Source organism: Anoplophora glabripennis, unplaced genomic scaffold (genome assembly GCF_000390285.2).
Source record: "Anoplophora glabripennis isolate ALB-LARVAE unplaced genomic scaffold, Agla_2.0 scaffold42, whole genome shotgun sequence".
In the NCBI taxonomy this organism is placed as follows: domain Eukaryota; kingdom Metazoa; phylum Arthropoda; class Insecta; order Coleoptera; family Cerambycidae; genus Anoplophora; species Anoplophora glabripennis.
Window position 1 is genome coordinate 546,017 of NW_019416219.1, and position 18,354 is coordinate 564,370.

Below are 18,354 nucleotides of genomic sequence, written 5' to 3' on the forward strand. Positions count from 1 at the left end.
GTGGTAGACTCATTAAAAATTAATTTTTCTTCAACCCCCTAACCCCCAGCTACCCCTACTTTTTTTTTCAAATGGAAACATAAAGCATGAGGGGGCTTGTTGAAAAGCTTATATTGAAAACCGAGTCCAACTATACCAAATAAACAAGTTTTATTAAACTCAAAAATTTTTTTTACCAAAATTAGAATGCCCTGGGAGCAATTAAAATAATTTTAAAAAATTATCCAAGAAAACTTGATTATTTTGCCTTTTTTTCATCAATTATTGCTATTTTGCAACATCGGTAATAAATTTAAACATTTTTAACCTGCAATTGTGCAAAATTCAATTTTAAAACTTTTTTCCTCTTCAATATTCTTCCAAAATGCATAGGTTCCAAGATATAAGTAACAAGCTCAGATAAAATAGGTATATATATTTTTAAATTTTTTAACCATTTTTGAAAATGTTCCAGATCTCGCCCAGATCTAGGGATCTACACTTTTATTATGCGAGTTGTACTAAAGGTAATCCACATCCACCTCAAAACAGATCCGTCCCTGGTCTAATAGTTTTACCGTAAACATGGTGTAGCAGCGATGTTACGACGTTGAGACAACCTTTGGAGAGACATACCTTTCTTTAAAATAATCAGAAAACCAAGGAACATTTGCTCCAACACGATTAGTGTGTTCCAAGACCCTTAAAAATTGAGATGTGAAACACAGTTTTTTTATCAGACTCCAAATCTTTGTTAATACCTAATGTTTAGTGCAATATTTACGTGAACTGTTAGTTTAGCATAAAAAACTCAAGGATTTCAAAAAATGTAAACTTCTAGAGAGATTTGTGAATTTTTTAAACACCAGCAATACAATCTTGTTTGGGGAAGACAAACTCGAGGAAGCGGCTGAATCACCGCGACACCGGCGACCCAAAATCAGTCCGAAATATCCGTGCGAGTGACTTTCACGTAACGCGAACGTGTGCGGTTGTTAGGTGCTCGTTTACTCGTGTCAAACAACGACTAATAATTCGGTCTTTTGTTCTGTTCGGCGATCACAGAGTGAACGACCGAAACATCTGACCTAGAAAACGAAACCGCCGCCTAACCGCATCGGGCTCCAGAAGTCCATAAATCGTGGCATCGACATCGCTCCATCCAGTCGTTTAATAAATAACGATCGGCTAATAAATAGTATCGCGGATCGTGACGTAAGAGGATCCTCAAGAAACGCTGTTTTGGACGTACTACGTGGACGCAAGAACAGTGATTACAGAAGCGGTAGGCGCAATTACTTTTTTAACCAATGAGCTGTTCTTTTTCTCTTGGGTGTCTTCCGTCATCTACATGATTGCATTTGGATTCTGTAATAACAATTTAATAATAGAAAATATATTATGGATGTTCACATACCTTGTTCTCTTCTCAATTAAGTTCTTCTATGTTTGTTAATTATATGTTCGATTTAATACAAATGGGAAAATCATTTTGATCATGCTTCATTAAAAAGACTACTGCAAGAACCCGGAAGACCAAGGGCAACCTGACTTTAGGGGGACATAATCATCGTACTGATACTTTATCAAGAAGACCCTGTCTTCGTCAAGAAGAGAACAAAACCAATGGAAAATTATAAACATTGATCTACTTGGTAGGACACTTCTGGCAAATCTCCATCTCTGAAAAGTTACTGGTCGCTATGGGAATCTTTGGTAGTGGAGGATGATGTGTTATAAGAAAGGGTCAGCAAACAAAAGATATTTCAAACTAAGATTTTTCATTGAATTCCGTTATTTTAGAATCAATAAGATTTGACTGCTTGTGTAGTAGTTGCCATGATGGATAATGATGCAGACATTGACACTTGTACGTCTGTAAGAGACTGACTGACTGCAGACAATATAATGTTGGGGTTCCATTTGAAAGAACATCCATCGACGTAGTTATACTATTTCTTTATGATACTATAACAGAAATCGCTATATTATGGTGTGACCTGTGGTATATGTCCTTACCTAACCAAAATTTTATTTTAAAGCTGCACATAATGTAATGAAATCCCTACAGAAATTCATTCAAATCAAGGACACTATATTTTAAATGTTTGCCATCTATTAGGAATTTCCAAAACAAGGAACTCTTCATTCCTAGTCAAAGTAATCGAGAACCAATCATTGGAAATTTCCTCAGATTCAGTACATCTTATTGATGATCCTCTCTGCCATCTTCTGAATACATTAAAATGTGTTTTCTTTTTTTAGAGACATGAAGAATTTAAGAAGGACCATCGAATTAGTTTCGATGGGCCATTGACATGAATGTGGATTTCATGTCATTTGTGCAACTAATGGCAACTAATAGATAATAAATTACCGTGATTAGTGATTTGTATCAACGACCAACGAAAATTAAATATAATTAAAACAATTTTCGTACATTATACGGAACTACTATTGCAGCAAGTTGTTTAGCTTTAGATGTATACAGATAAATTTCATAAATCAGCAATCCCCTGACATAACTATTGGTACAAATCGTTACCAAATTAATTTTAAAAATATGCAATCATCACCTGTTGTTAAGGTCCCAAACGAAAAAGCAATCAATTTTTTACTCTACTCTTTTAATCGTTTGTATGACATTCTGTCCAGTATCATTGCCTGTTAGATAATCATTAGTTTACGGCGGCATCTTCATGCAAATTGCCCACCGATATTTCATGTTAACGACCCCGTTTAAGTTACTCATAAACAATGTAGGCTAATGGATGCACCGCGGCTTCTTAATTGGTTGTAGCGCTTCTAGCAGGAGATGCCAAAAAGACGTCTTGCTACTTTCTTGGAATTAGATAGAAGTCTCAAAAATAGGTCTCGAGAATCATCCAATCAGTAAGCCTTTACCACGGCATTCTAAAGGTTTCAAAGAAAGTATTTCTAATAAAATACCTGTATCCCAGTCCAAATATATTTTATAAGGCTTACTTAAAAGTTCTTTCAGACATCATAGAGCTTTCTAAAACATGCCAATCAATTACCGCAAAGGAACCGGTGAATGAACGCAAAGTAGGTATTTATTCCGGTAAATAAAACTCGTGAATAGAACAGGGAAGTCGTCCCTCCTATAAGGATCTCCGCTTCACAGTCCTTGGGGTGTTTTAGCAATTTCTATATAGGAATTAGAAGCAATAGTAGTTTTATAATACTTATACCAAATCTTTGAACTAGTAGCATTGTTTCTTATTCAAATACAGGACGTAAAAGCGAAATTATGACATATTTTCAGGACTGGTTCTTCTCAAAGCAAAGAACACCAAAAACTATTCTTAAAATGACTTCTAACCGGTCTGTTTTTTATGGTCTGCAACCGAACCTGTTTATTCAAATTTAGCAACTAATTTTCTCACAGTTGTTTCATTCGGGGCGTTTCTTCTACCGAAAATTCCACGTAATTTGCGGACAATCTCAGCTACACACTCTCCGTACTTGTAATGAATAACCCAGCACAATGCTGTTCTTTGGAATGAAAATGGCGCATAATTCAAAATTTTGGGGCACCCTATATTATATTTAAACCTAAGCTGATTTAACCTAGTGGAAACCCTAAAAATATAATATGTTCCTTTTTTCAATTTCAGCGGAAAATCTGAACCATGAAGTTGATTAAATCAAAGATTCTAACCAGTTAGAACAAACTTTTTATTCAAGATTAACAAAAAAGACCGTGTTATCCTCCGAAGGTTAGAATAACAAACACGGGAAGCCAATGAAGCGTGGTATTTTATTTTGTAGTAGCTAGCACAGTTTTCAATAATTCGCATCAAAATTGTTCCCATTCCCGTAACCGAGCGGTAGAACTGAATTGCTGTGACATTATTGGCTTTTAATGTTCTTGCGGAAAACTTATTTTTAGTGGCACAAGCAATAATGTTGAGTAGTAAAACAACTGCCGCAACTGTTATGTAAGCAATCTGGGCATTACTGTATTTCGGAGCGAAAGTAGTAGGATTGGTAGCTGTATTTCTTGAAGTATGTGAACCTTTAATCGATTTTTAGAGAGTAAACATAATTAACATTATTTTATTTTGTTTAATTTTGCTTTAAAGATATCAAACTCTTCCAATTTTTTTTAATTTTTGTACCATTATACTTTAGATAGTCATGTTTTTGAAATAATAATAAATTAAACTCATTATTTCATAGAATATGTACTGCATTTTCTTATATGTATACACATTTTTTGTGCAGAAAACAAGATCCAAAAAAGTGTGCAATGACATTCAAAACTTTAAACTGATGATATTATAAGAAACAACTATTCTGCGGACTAATGTCACGATCAGCACTGAGTTATACCCACAGTATTTAATAAACAAGTGTTATTTTTATTAATAATTAGCGTTTTATTCCAATAGCGCATATCCACCAATTCATGAATTGCTGGATATACGGCGAATGTAGACAAAACGCTGTGGCCGCAGGAAGAATGTAAGCGAATCGCTTCCACTTGCGCCAAGCGCTACAAGATTTGGAATATTTGTTCATTAGAAGATTAAATTTCTGGTATTTGGTAGTGGTACATGAATAAAGTTTTTTTTGGATATAATTAAAATGTTTTTTCGAAACTATCAGATAAATTGCCAATGAAAGTCCTTTTTTCGGCCGACTCGCGTTATAGAAATTAGCGGATTGATAAACTGTGGCCTTTAAGGTATTTTAAACTGGAATGAATTAATAAATCCGCCCCCTAATGTTTCCGTCCGACTCGCGTTATAAAAATTAGCGGATTGATAAACTGGCCTTTAAGGTATTGTAAACTGGAATGAATTAATAATCCGCCCCCTAATGTTTCCGTCCATGCCGGTGATTACAGGTGGGCGATATCAAAACCTGACAGACCACAATCGGGAAAGTTGCTCGGAAAACAGTAAATCGAGTAATAATAACTAAATTTGGACCGAAATTGAAAATGCATTAACGTTTCAGCAGTTGTATTGTAACAAACATTTCAGTAGGTGTTTCGCATTGAGCTAGAACCATTTTCCTACGTTGCGTTAAATGACAAACTCGATGGGAATTGTCCGTGTAGGTTTTGCATATCCGAAGTTTAAACGAGGCATTTCGTATAATAAACGATATTTCCCATGTTACTTCTGTATCATGTCGTTCATTTAGGTAACAACGCGGCTTTGAAATATATTTTTGTTATTAGATATTATTCCATAATGGTTCGTTTTTAGCCTATGACATATTGGTTGAGTGAAATAAATTTACAAAAAAATTTGACGAAGGATTTGTTTTATAAAAAGTCTACTCTCAGTTCAAATTTTTATACAAATTTATGAGGCTTAAGAGTTTTTTTTTACAATAAGAAGTGACAAACAAGTATCTAGTAAGTTGCCGTCAAAGAACCTGAAATAAAATTGGACTTATTCCTTTACCTTAAGGGTCTCAGTAAAAATAAGACACAATTAGGGCGAGATTTAGAATATAGCACTTGAGACAAATATGCCTCAATCAATATTTAAATATCGATGTGAATGATAGTCAAATATTGCTCATTTTAATCCACAGGTTGTCAAAAAAACGTTTCAGTAGCTATGTTTTTAAGAATGAGAATTTCTAAAATAGTATTCATTCAGTGTTAAGCTCTAGTCACACTTTATTAGGCATATTAATATATTGAATAAAAATTGATGAATAACCGGACTAACTTTGAATAAAAGCAACTAATAATAATGTGTATACTAATATAGTACGACCATTTCAAATGAAACCCTATAGTCAAGCTATGGAAGGAGTTTTTTAGAATATAAAGCTTAAAAAATTATATTCCATCACATAAGATTTGAATTTATTTTCAATTGTCATAAATTTTGTACAAACTACATTGTGGGGGTGCTGAATCTAGTGGAGTAGTCAGATTTTAAATAAAAAATTCGTTATCGAATTTTTGTCAAATGCAACATCGAAAAAAGGAGTAGGCTTTGGCAACTGAAAATAAATTGAAATGCTAAGTGATGTAATAGATTTTTTTAAGCTCAGTCGCGAAAAGAACGAATTAAATCGTCAATAAATACCTTTTTTAGAAAGGTGTTTGTTTTTAAATGGGTCATGTCATATATCAAGAAAAATTTTGATAAAAATGGTGTTTAACAATTTTAAATAGCACGCACCTAAATGCAAACTACTCTAAATGTAATTGCATATTTGCTGAAATAGATTATTTCGTGCTAAATATGTATCGGATAACCAAAACAAGTCAATACTTAGGTGCCTAGCAATATTAAAATAACTAGGTATTTTTAGAATCTTATCTGTTTAACTTGATAATGAAATTTCGAATTCCTAACGTTATTGAATTAATTTTCGTCTTATTTCAAATCTTATTTAACAAATTTATGCTTCTTTTTAACATATTATTTATGATTAATTATACTTATCTTACTAATTTTCGCAATTTATGTCAAAGAAAAACGACTGCAACGCTCTGTTAAGTTTCAAGCGAGACACAAACTCGCTCGTTACCAGCTCATCCTTATTCTGAAACTATGTAGGCAAAAGTCAACCGGCCGCCGAGCTGCATGTATTTATAAGGATTTTAAAGTGAGCGTAAGCATAAATGTCAAGGAAAATTAAACGCATCGAACATATGATTTAACGGTACGGGTTGTCTTGTAGATTTCGCCGATTGAATTTCAGATAAGGCCGTTTGATACATGTTAAGAGCGTCTGATTACAGGTTTTCTATGTATGAGCCGGAGAAAGGGCGAAATGTAACCGTCGGCTGTCTGAACGTACGACACCTACCCCGTGCCTCGAATTTGATTGCGGTTAAACTTGAAATATAAACTTTCTAATTAATAATTTATGATTGCGTTGCTATTGTGCCGGGAGAATGTAAGATATAGTGGGTTGTTGGGTCATAGAGCGTTTTTAGTATATTTGTTTTTATAGTCGCGTTAATGAATGTCTTTTCAAATAACAGAGACTTTGTAGACGTTACAAGTACTCTTAAGAGCAGGGTCACAAATCAAATCATGACGTGTGTTGTACATTTTTCTAAGAATATACAAGAGTTTGTTAAAATTTATCTTACAAGCTAAATATGTTTTCAGGAATATTTTGCTGAAATAAACCTAAACAAATGATTATATATGTCAAGAACACAAAACTATTACATATACAAACAATATACAGTGGCGCCTCAAGCCACTGCGACAAAAACAAAGATTCAAGGGCGGAAAATTTAAAAATGTAATTGTATGTCAATTAAGTTGCTCTTTGCTTCTACCAAGGTAGTTTCCTTTCCTCCCCTCTGATTTTTTAAACTTCCTGTGAATAATCTTGTTTTTTAATTCACTTCACATTGCTTTACCGTCCCATATCAGTCGTCTATTTTGTGAATTTCTCGTATCTACCACAAGCTAGTCCTAAATTTTGACGGAACAGTTTCGTGACAAAGTTTCGTACGGTTACTTTGTGAAATCGAGTCCACCAGTGCATTGTAAAGTAAAGGATCCGGTGCAGATAATGTAAGTTAGCGCTGTCGTCTGTTACATATGTATGATATCGCATAGGAGACTGAAATACAGATAATGTTATTGCAACACGAACCTACATTTAAACGCTCACCGGGTTCGATGTTTACTTGCACAACTGTTTGCTTTTTTAATGTGATATATTTCGTCCGATGTGCGGTTTGTTATGATGTTTGCAAATGGAATTACAAGATAAGATCCGAACTACATTTTTCAGCTATAATTTGTTTTGACACGGAGCTCCTTTCGAGATTTTAACCGTGAGGCATTTCCACGATAATTTTATCCCACAGGATGAGACAAAAGGGTTATTTCCCGGTACCGGTCCATCAAAAACTTTTGTCGCATGAACTACTTAACATTTTAGTTATCTCGCTATCCGTATCATTGTACAATAAACATGTACATGTCTGTATCTAATCCGAAGCTTCGCATCGATCAGTTTATTCGATACGTACCTAGCGGCACCTTGATAGTCGTCACATAGTCGATGCCGATGTCTACTCATTACCAAAGATGGAATAGAGTAGTTTTTTAAGAAATTACAAAAATTTAAAAACATTGTATAACATCTCCGTCATTAACCAATGATTTGAGGGTTTCTAAGGCAGTCTTGACTTCCTGAGACTAAAATTGTAATGCAAATTAGTTTTTAACTAAGCAGAACTGAATCCGTTCGATATTTCAAAATTAAAAATTTTTTGTCTTTCAACATTAGTTGTTTCACCTATCAAGGAAGCACTGCCTGAATTATACCTGCTGCAAATTAATATCTGACGATGTATTTTCGATATTTTCTATACGTAATAAGCAAAATCGACTATAAATAAACCACAATCAACGGAACTAATGATCTTAATTTGTATAACAATGTCGTACTTACCACGATCTTAAATTGGAAGCTAGTTGTTAATGTTATTAGCAAATAATGTCTTAAGACACAATAACTTGTCTGTCTGGTGCGTCACTAACAAATATCATTTTGTATAAAAATTAACTTTTTAAATATTGAATGAACAATGATTTTTTTCTGTAAAATAATATATTTGAAAAAATTATTTAAAAAATGATTGCAGTTCTTTAAATTTTCAGTAGTTTATTGGTATTAGTTTCAATAATAGTGAGACAACTCAAAATAAATTAAGATAATTCAGAAAACAACTTTGTAAAAGTAATTTAATTACCTGTATAAAAATATTTTTATTATCTATAAGTTAATGAAATTGTTGTATTATCTTCTCTGTTTTTTTTTTTTTTAATAGTATTAATCCAATGTTAAAATATAGATAGCAATATATTGTGGGTTTAGATTAATAACAATGATATGGATGTTAATTTTTATATAAACCCTCTTTGACATAATCATATTGTATTCTTGTTTATGTTGTTGCAAATAAAGTTTCCAATTTGTTTACATTAAAGTGTTAGTATAATGTTTATTGTAATTTATCAGATAAGTGTATGGAGTGCTTAATACGAGTATAACTAGTAGAAATGCAAAAAATCAATACTCTTTAGCGTTTAGAAGATAGAAGATTTATAAATATAATAATAATAATAATTTATTGATGTCAGAACATAAGATAAATGTTTACACAAGTCACAAAAGAAATATGACATCAAAAGTATCAGTAATTAAAAATAGGTTAAAACTAAAGCACAGATATGTGAATAAATCATTAAAAAAAATATTACATACTACTATAGATACAAAAAAAGCACTATTACAAAATACATAAAAAAATATATCACTCATCAGTCACACACATTACATGGTATTCCAAGAAATGATGTTGGCATTTTTGTTTCAAATCGGTTCAAAGATCGTTTCTGAACATTTCGATTATGATTTATCCAGTGTTTATATGTTTACTTGCAAAATTAATATCCGAATCTTAACGTCAGTTACACATGTAAGGATAGATAGTAGCGATTTGTCTTCTGCATTTTAAAATCTTCACAATTTACTATATCCTGCACAGATAAATCGTTCCTTGTGTGACTGCCTTTAATAAATAAAACCAATTCGCAGATTTGTGAATCATTTACATTAAAAACTGAAAGTACTAATGCCGTAAATGCACTTCCAATCTGCAGCTTATTGCTTCATTCAAATACCTACATCGTAAGTCCATTTATTTTGAAATAGTGTAGGAACTCTTACCGATTCCGTGTTCACACGCATTAGGTGTAATTACCCGAGCCTAATACCTTCGATAGGCCTCCTGATTAATTATTTATGAATAATACTTCTACTGGTAAGGCGACTTTTACTTTCTTTTGGCAAGTGAAATTTCCAAGGCCCAAGTTTGGCGGATTTCTAAAAGCCGCTACGCCCTTTGTAGTGTTTATTTTTAATATCAAATTTCACAATATCATTTACAGTGTATCTTACCACATAATATGTTTTCTAACAAGGGTCAGCGGCTGTTGTCCATGTTTTTCCTGCCTATGGCTTATAGATATCTATTGCATGGTACCAAAAATACAGGGTGTACCAATATTCCACGACAGAATCTACAGATAGTGTTTAAGAATCTACCATAACTTTTTTCCTTATTTTTAGTCAAAGACACACCTGTACATGTAATTGCTTGTATTTCAAAAGGCTTTGTTTTTTAAATTATACATTAGTATTTTTTGTATTTTGTATGTCAATATTCTTTAATTAATCCAACTTTTGTACATCAAGTTGGAGATTTTGATAATTTTTTTCTTGGAAATGGTTGAGTTTAGGACCCATGTCATATAAGGTTTTTTTTGTTTATTTTATTTTTATTTTATTTTGTATATTCTATCGTCCGTTAAAATTAAGGCAGTCAAACTTCTACCACCTTGCATAAATCCGCCACACAATCAAAACTGTAGCAAACAAATGCGAGTTAGCCTTCAAATATTGTTTTAATTATTCACATGTTAAACATACATTTTTTTTTTTCAGTTGGAGAATGCTAATACGGCCGTGGTGAAGAACCTAGAAGACTTCAGGAAAAAGTACATCGGTGGGGTGAAAAACGAGAAGAAGAAGTTCGAGAAGCAGACGGCGAAGTTCTGCCAGAACCAAGAGAGATATTTAAATCTGACGACGAAAAAGCCCAATTCACTTCAGGAGGTAAGACCGTCTGTCTCGAACTATTCTAGGAACGTCGCGAAAATTAATTGCACACTTTCGATTTATTTATATCTTCGGTTAGGGTTGAGTTGCGAGTACAATCACACTGAGACAAACCTACCTTAACGCGGCTTATGTTAAGCTAGACTAGTCTACATATTCCCTGAATCCTGAATGTTATAGATGTAAATGTTTTTTTTTTTTTTTGTTCAAGAGGATTCAAGTTGGAGGAACACGGTGGCTAACGCATGTCATTTCTCTAACCTACAGTATCTTAAAACAGAATAAATTTTCAAAAATCAGAATAAGAGATCAATTGTTATTTTGATATCAAACGTGATGTCGCATTCATCTTTTATCCCCAGTACGTATTTTCTTGTTTTACCCAACAATCTTTTTATCGAATACAAAAGTATGACTTCCTAATATCATGTTGCATTTGAAAAAATGTTGTCGAGATCATCGTCTTTCAGTACTATAGTTGAATAAAAAATTCTTTTCTATTACATGCCACAAAAATTATAACATACAAATTTACTTTGCCGTTGACTCTCGTAGTACCGTTATATTCTTAATAGTTGCCAAATACATTTACTTTATTACAAAAAGACACACCTCTAAAAAAGTTGGTGGTACACCTTCAAACAATCTCTCTCTTATATTGCGATCTTATTGGCCGATATAAAAACAAATAATTTCAAGTTACAGTATTTCAATGCTTTTACCTTGAATTCGACAATACAGACATGGTACGGGAAAAAACTTTAGAACATTCTGGTATATCAAAAGTTTTCTCATATCTCATTATATATACTTGCAATTTCTGATTAAATTTTCTCTATCATTTTAATAAAGCTGATACATACATGTACGATGATGATATAAATGAATAGGGACTATTACTATTCCTTTATAGTTTTATGAAGATGCGGAAATAATTTCTTGAAGCATGCTTATTATATTGTGGTCGTAACAGTCAAGTGAAAGTGGTTCTTCTAATGGGTTCATCTTTAATGCTGCCTGACTCAGTGTTTGTCAGTGGGTGGTCACACTCGTATTTAATATGGAAATATGTTGGTTTAGTTACCTTTTTCTGACATTGGGGTCATCTATTTCTTACGCCTTAGTTAATTATAGTTATTTTTATTTTTCCGAGGTAATATAAATATGTAGTAGGTCTCTGTACAGGATCATTTTCAGGACCCTGTAAATCAACATTCTCGCTTTACAACAAAATACCTTTAATAGATAATATTGGTAAATACTTCAGAATATAATTATTAAAAAAAATTCAATTCGAGCGTAGGCATAATATCATATTACGCCTACATAATAGCTGATAGCTGAAGTCGTTGTGGGTTATTATATCTACGCCACTGAATGAAACATTCCAAACATGCAAATTGTCAATAATCTTCTATTTCTTCAGTTTAGAAATAAAAAGTATATTGTTTACTACCATTATTTCTGTGAATTATATGTTCCCGCGAAATTGGTTGGTTAATTTTTATTACACCCTGTATAGATTATAACATAACTAGAGCGCAAGGTACTATACAAACTAAAAAAAATATATATTCTTTTGACTTGGTTGATATAATAAACTTAATAGCGATTAGGATAAACAAGAAAAAGATTAAATTTCAAAGATTGGGGAATAACGTAGAAAATTCCCAACTAAAAACAGCGAAATGTGCTATTAAAAAGCAATCAAAATAACTCTACAATGATAATGCGACATATAAACAAATAAAACGAATGACTCAAAATTATTTGTCACAAAAAATAAGGACCTTGGCACAAGCTGCACGAGTTAAACCAAACTAATAATTTAATGAAAATTTAAAATATGTCAGCATATACAGGTTCGGAAAGTCCCCATGGTTCATCGGCCGTTACGTGAGGGCGAGTAAGTATAGAAATCCGTGCGATAGAGAAGGATGGCTATAATTAAGGCGTCTCATAGTTGCCGTCCGTTTCGCCCTTCCACAAATAAGATCCACTTCCACTTGTAATTCAGCGACCGGTGGTCATTTTTGTTTTCGTAGTTTGGCTTTTCTTTAATAGATGTCACTACAATTTGAAAATAAGACAAGAAAATAAGAAATAAATTTTCTGAATTTAATTATCGTTTTCAAGAAATGTATTTCCCCAAATATATCGATATGAAGAAAATTATGTAGCTTCGGATCTGTTCCTTGCTCACCTAGCGTAATTTGTTTGTTTTGAAAAATTAATTAAACGCAATGAAATAGCGAAAGTAACACAATCAGAACAAAGTAGCTGATTATACATTTCCCCCAATGAATTTGATAAATTTGAAGAGGATTCTCATTAGCCAAGAAATAGTTTTATGTTGTAATTTAACAATCTTCCGACACACCTACGAGAACAAAAGATATCTAATCTCTATGGGAATTTATTATAATTTAAAATAAACTTGATTGTTAGTCTGTTAGTTAAATTGCAAAAATTACCTAATTTAATCCTTTCATTTTTTCATTAGTTGTGGCACCTTATACTTTATTGCTTCTATAGTAGTTAGTATTCGATTCATACTTGCAAAAAATGGTCTTATTTTAAAAACAAAGGCCAAAGAAAATTATCTGTTCATCTGTTCAAAATTATTTTGTCCTTGTTTAGTATTCAATCAAGATTAAGGATTTCAAACGGACCAAAAAAATGTCAGTAAGGTCCTCTAACCTTGACATGAGAAAATAATTATTCATTCCAAACTTTCTGGGATCGCTTTCATCAGATTAACGCCCTTTGGTACTTCCCTTTGACCCCTATGAAATAAGGGTAATCCCTAAAGTAGATCTTGCAAGAGGCAAAACGATTTCTAACGAAACCACAACGCATAGAATTTATCGGTAACATAAATACAGATTATTTTTTAACCAAATAGGATCGTTTTCTAAAATAAGAATCATATTTCCCTTCAAAAATGTCATTGACACCTATGGTTGACGATCTGCCATCTGGAGAAGATGGAAAAAATAGCCTATTTATGAGTTTCTCTATTTTTTAACAAGATTTTCTTCATAAAATGAAGAAGAATACAAATGTTATCTCATTTCGACTGCCTCCGTGGGCATAAATCTCATAGGCACTAATTTATTACAAATATTACTGTTTTTAAACATCCAAGTTTTGATTTAAAAGCATCATATGTTTATAACAGTTCACTGCTGAGATAACGGTTTATGTAAATTTTAATTAAATAAATTATAACCTACACTGTTCAGTTGTCAGCAAGAACCAGTTTAAAAAGTAAATAATTGACAAATTGTAAGATGCGTGCTAATATGCGAAGCCTTCTTGGCAAGGCGGGACCTATTCTAGTTGGATCTTCTGAATTTAATTACCAGTTCTAATAAACTACGTCCCAAATGGACACAAAAATAGATGCGAGTGACAACAAAAAATAGTTAGATTCCTTTTAATTTAATAACAATTTAATATGTACAACTGTACTTACATATGACTGTTTATACCAGATTTCCAAAATAGTAAGAAGTAAGCCTCGTAAATAAATCAAACACCAACGTTGCATAGTCTCATTTCTCGATTTCTCAACTTAGGCGTTTCTTCTCGTGTCATATGCGTGCAAATGGGAAAAGAGAATGGTTTGCGAGTGTTAGTGGCTAATCTGTTAATTATCAGAGCAGTCGCAAACGAACAAATTTAACAAATCAAGAACGTTGTATGATAAACACGTTTATCAATAAATCACACAAACCGCGGTGAGCGATGACGTGGAAACGTGCAGTTCTGTAACAAAAGTATCCGCCAGAAGTGACGAAAATGTAAAAATTAGTACAATTTTGGGATTCTAGATATTACTGTATGAATCTCATGCCCCCGGATGATGTCACACTGATCGGTGAAACGTACGACGAGTAAAATCACGTTTAAGCGTTCCGTGACATTTTACTCGACGTTTTTTTATGTCACGGCAGTCCGTGCCTAGAAATCATGGCCATTCGAACGCACAGTTTGTTGCCTCTAATTTGTTGTTTGATATTTTGGCGATTCGTGACATATAATTCGCAACTTGTCCTTCGCGGTGATAATAACAAAGTTCACCAACGGAAGCGCTCATTATTGCAACGAGCAAACTATCATTACGTTTTAAAATTTAACCTACCCGTCCCCGTTCCGTACATAATTCGGAAATATTTCTCATGGAGATTTCGACCGGTAGATAGTTTCATATAAAAATTATTTCATGTATACCTATTTCAGCTTTACAATGTTGTACCTTGATGTTAATTGCGCAACTTCATCCAGGGTGTGCATTTAAATAATATTAATAGCTTCATAAAAAATGGTTGAATGTGGGAAATTAATTAAGAAGGTAGTATTATATTATGAATTATAATTAATTAGACGACCTTTAACATGCAGGATGGTTGTCCTCTATTAATTACAACAATGGCATTATTTATTATTTATTATTTATTAAATGTAAATACAGGGTGATTGTGCCCTTGTTTTTTATCATTCTTTACAAAAGACGAACGATTCCTTTGATCCTCGGTACACCTTACTAGAGAGAGAAATATAGTTCTAAACACCCACGCGAACACCGAATTTAAATTGGGTTTATTCGGATTTGCGGAGACGAAACATTCATCCATCGTGAGTTCCGGGGAAAACGGAAGGTCGTACGATTTCCGTTATTGGTGGAAATGAAGTATTTTTCCATAAATTTACCCGTAAATTAGCATTTTCGTTCGCTATACCTACCGAAAACATTTCTAGTCAGTGAATATTTCTTTTTAGTTCTTGTATAGTTAAAACTTTGTTTTCGCAGTTTTTTTTTTAATTTTTATTTCAAATTGAAGTACATTTAATTTACTATAAAATTCTTGAAGTGCAAATAAAAAAAAATATTTAAAATACATTGAATCTAGTTCAATGCGTTTTAATAAAATGCAGCTTATGGGTCAACTTTTGCAATTATTTGTATAAGCACAAGTAGTAGAAATAATGCATGAAAGGGCTGTTGTGCCTAACAATAAACACTATTTAGACCTAACAAATAACTGTTTTTTGAGATTTTCAACTGCATATATCGTAACTTTTTATTTTATACATCAGAATCTCTACATGTTCTTGAAATTACTTTCTCACATTTTCCATAAATAACAAACAAATAGAAATAATCCTCATTAGTATAATTTAAATGATTCCCAGGCATTTTTATTTATATTTTCGGCAAAAACTATTCAGACACAACAATAATTTGACAACTAACTTGACAAATGTCATGTTATTTCAGTTGTTTTTGGAGTGTTTCTGGTCATGGCCAATTTGACAACAGATCTTACGCGAGGAAAACTGTCCAAAAATTAAAAAATTGCAAATATCTCCAAAAGCAGTAACAGTAATCCTAACAATGATTATATGGCTTGAAAGGAAATTTCAATCTGAATACGACAGAGTAAAAAAAATATAAGGTGTTCCATTTAAGTTAACAAAGTTATAGCTGTTTGAAGTTATCAAAATTTAACGGCAAAAACGAAACACCTAGTATTAAATGTTTTAATTTGTTGGTATACCATAATTTAGAGTTACCGGTGGGACACCTTGTATAGACAAATATGCGAAAATAGAAGCATTAAATATACAGCGTGGCAAATTAAAAAGCGCCAGCCTACTTTATACTTTTGTTACTGGAATTTATAAAAATTCATCATGTCAATTTTTCTTTTTGGGATTATCGAATCCATAAAAAGTAGGTAATTTTTTTAATAACTCGACAAACGATGATTCAAAAAATAAAGCACCGTTATGTAGCTAATCAAAATGGTGTGTGACAACATACCTCATAAAATCGTGTCTTTAGTTAAAATATTTTGTAAACATCAATACAATATCCAAACTTTATGTAAAATCGATGTTGCGACCGTGGAATTAATAAATGAATCTATTCACATAAAAAAACATACAATTGCAACATCGAAGAAACATATTTTAAAGTTATTTTTATATCATGTAGCATCGTCAAATGTCAGCCAAAAATCTATCCACCCTACATTTTCTCGTTAAAGAATGAATACTAACTAAGAAATTAAAATATCGCGTGACTTCCACGACTTACGATCATCATCAGAAGTGGGATAGTAAGCATAGCTGAAATGCCGTCTTATCAGAAGTGGGACAACCCGTAGAGTTGCCACCGCGAAACCAGGAAAATCGATATAACGCCTTTTCGACTTCCGAATAACAACCGCCGTCGCCGACACGTCACGGGATGCCCCTACCAGCGCCGGTCAGTCTGTACCACGAAATTTGATTGAGAGACGGCGACGCGTTGACGTCACCAGTGAGGGGGTGCGTATCGAACCCTTACGTCACGGATTCACGAGGTTGCGCAATATTAACATACCCTTTATGGGAAACTATAAATTGACATTCGTATATAGGGCATTAGTCATTTTTCAGTTCGTGTTCCAAGTCCCCGCAGTCCTGGCCAACCTTAGCGGATGTACCTACAGCTCGGACGAATTTTCACCTTTTGTGTAAATAAAGTGACTTGTCTAATGTTAACCATGTGATCTGTTTTGGAAACCGTGAAGATGATCGGGAATGGGATGATTCACGGACAGTACGTTTTTATAAGGTCTTGTTAGTGACGTTTTTATTTTTCCTGCTTGTGTCTCCTACTGCGTGGTAAAAATATTGATTTATTCGTTCAAGTGTTTTGTTTACATCGCAGCACTTTTGACAGCGATAGGGGGTTTTTAAAAATATATTTATAGGCAGTACGCCAGGTCGTTGCGTTAAAATTTGCCGTAGAATTTATTTCCCGCTAAAATTTACGACGCTCTTATATTATTTTTTATCGTTACATACAATTTGATGATAGCTTTGAAGCGGGCAAGTGGAGATAAATGTGTAAATATAAACAAACGATCAAAGATGGAAACTGTAATAAAGTGTATATATTTTTGTAAAAGTTGATACTAACTATTTTTGATGGTTAATTGAACCAATCGATGAAAAGTGAATGCATTTCACCATATTTTACTTGATTCCTCTTTTATTACCAGGAAATTATTTATTAAAATGTGCACCTACAATTTAGTTCAATTTAAAGCAAATATTTAATAATTTCGTTGTTTCTAGTTTTTTCTCAAACTATATTTTGTTATACGAGTAGTAAGCCTAAAAAATGTATTCGTATTGTTAGAAAAACAGTCAAATTTATTTTCAAAAGTCTACCCTATTACCTATACAAATTTTTTATTTTAAATTTAAAAAAACTTGAGGGTAATAGACAATTTTTAATGTCAAAACTGATCTACGGGAAATTAAGTACAGTCCTGGCTGGCATTTCATTCTTTAATATCTAATATTGACTATTGCAATTGATTTATTTGTTGCCTGCGTGCTCTAATATCCTAAAACGATTTGACATGATTTGACCTTCAATAATTGTTTAATAACTGTCCTCTGATTTTAATGGGACATTCGAACGCTTGAACGTATTTGACATTTACATGTGGAACAAACATCGTGATCGTGTAAAAGAAGCGACGCGACGCGATGGGATAAGACTATAAATTTTAAATAGTCCAATTGAAGTTAGGTTCATTTCATTATTATAAACCATACCGAGCTCGAACTCCAAAAAAGTAAATGACAAATATCATACCAGCTGTATACCTATACCAAAACATTAAAGTTCGCATTAAATAACAGATGAAGGTA

General features: G+C 32.8%; 1 protein-coding gene across 2 annotated transcripts in view; it reads left to right on the plus strand.

Moving 5' to 3' along the window:
• Positions 1–18,354, plus strand: part of LOC108905435 (rho GTPase-activating protein 10) — a 55,986-nt gene that overhangs the window by 30,324 nt on the left and 7,308 nt on the right. For both annotated transcript variants that reach the window (XM_018708281.2, XM_018708282.2), the window contains exon 3: positions 10,462–10,632. In XM_018708281.2, the coding sequence (XP_018563797.1) occupies positions 10,462–10,632 (171 nt within the window). The remainder of the gene's footprint in view (positions 1–10,461; positions 10,633–18,354) is intronic.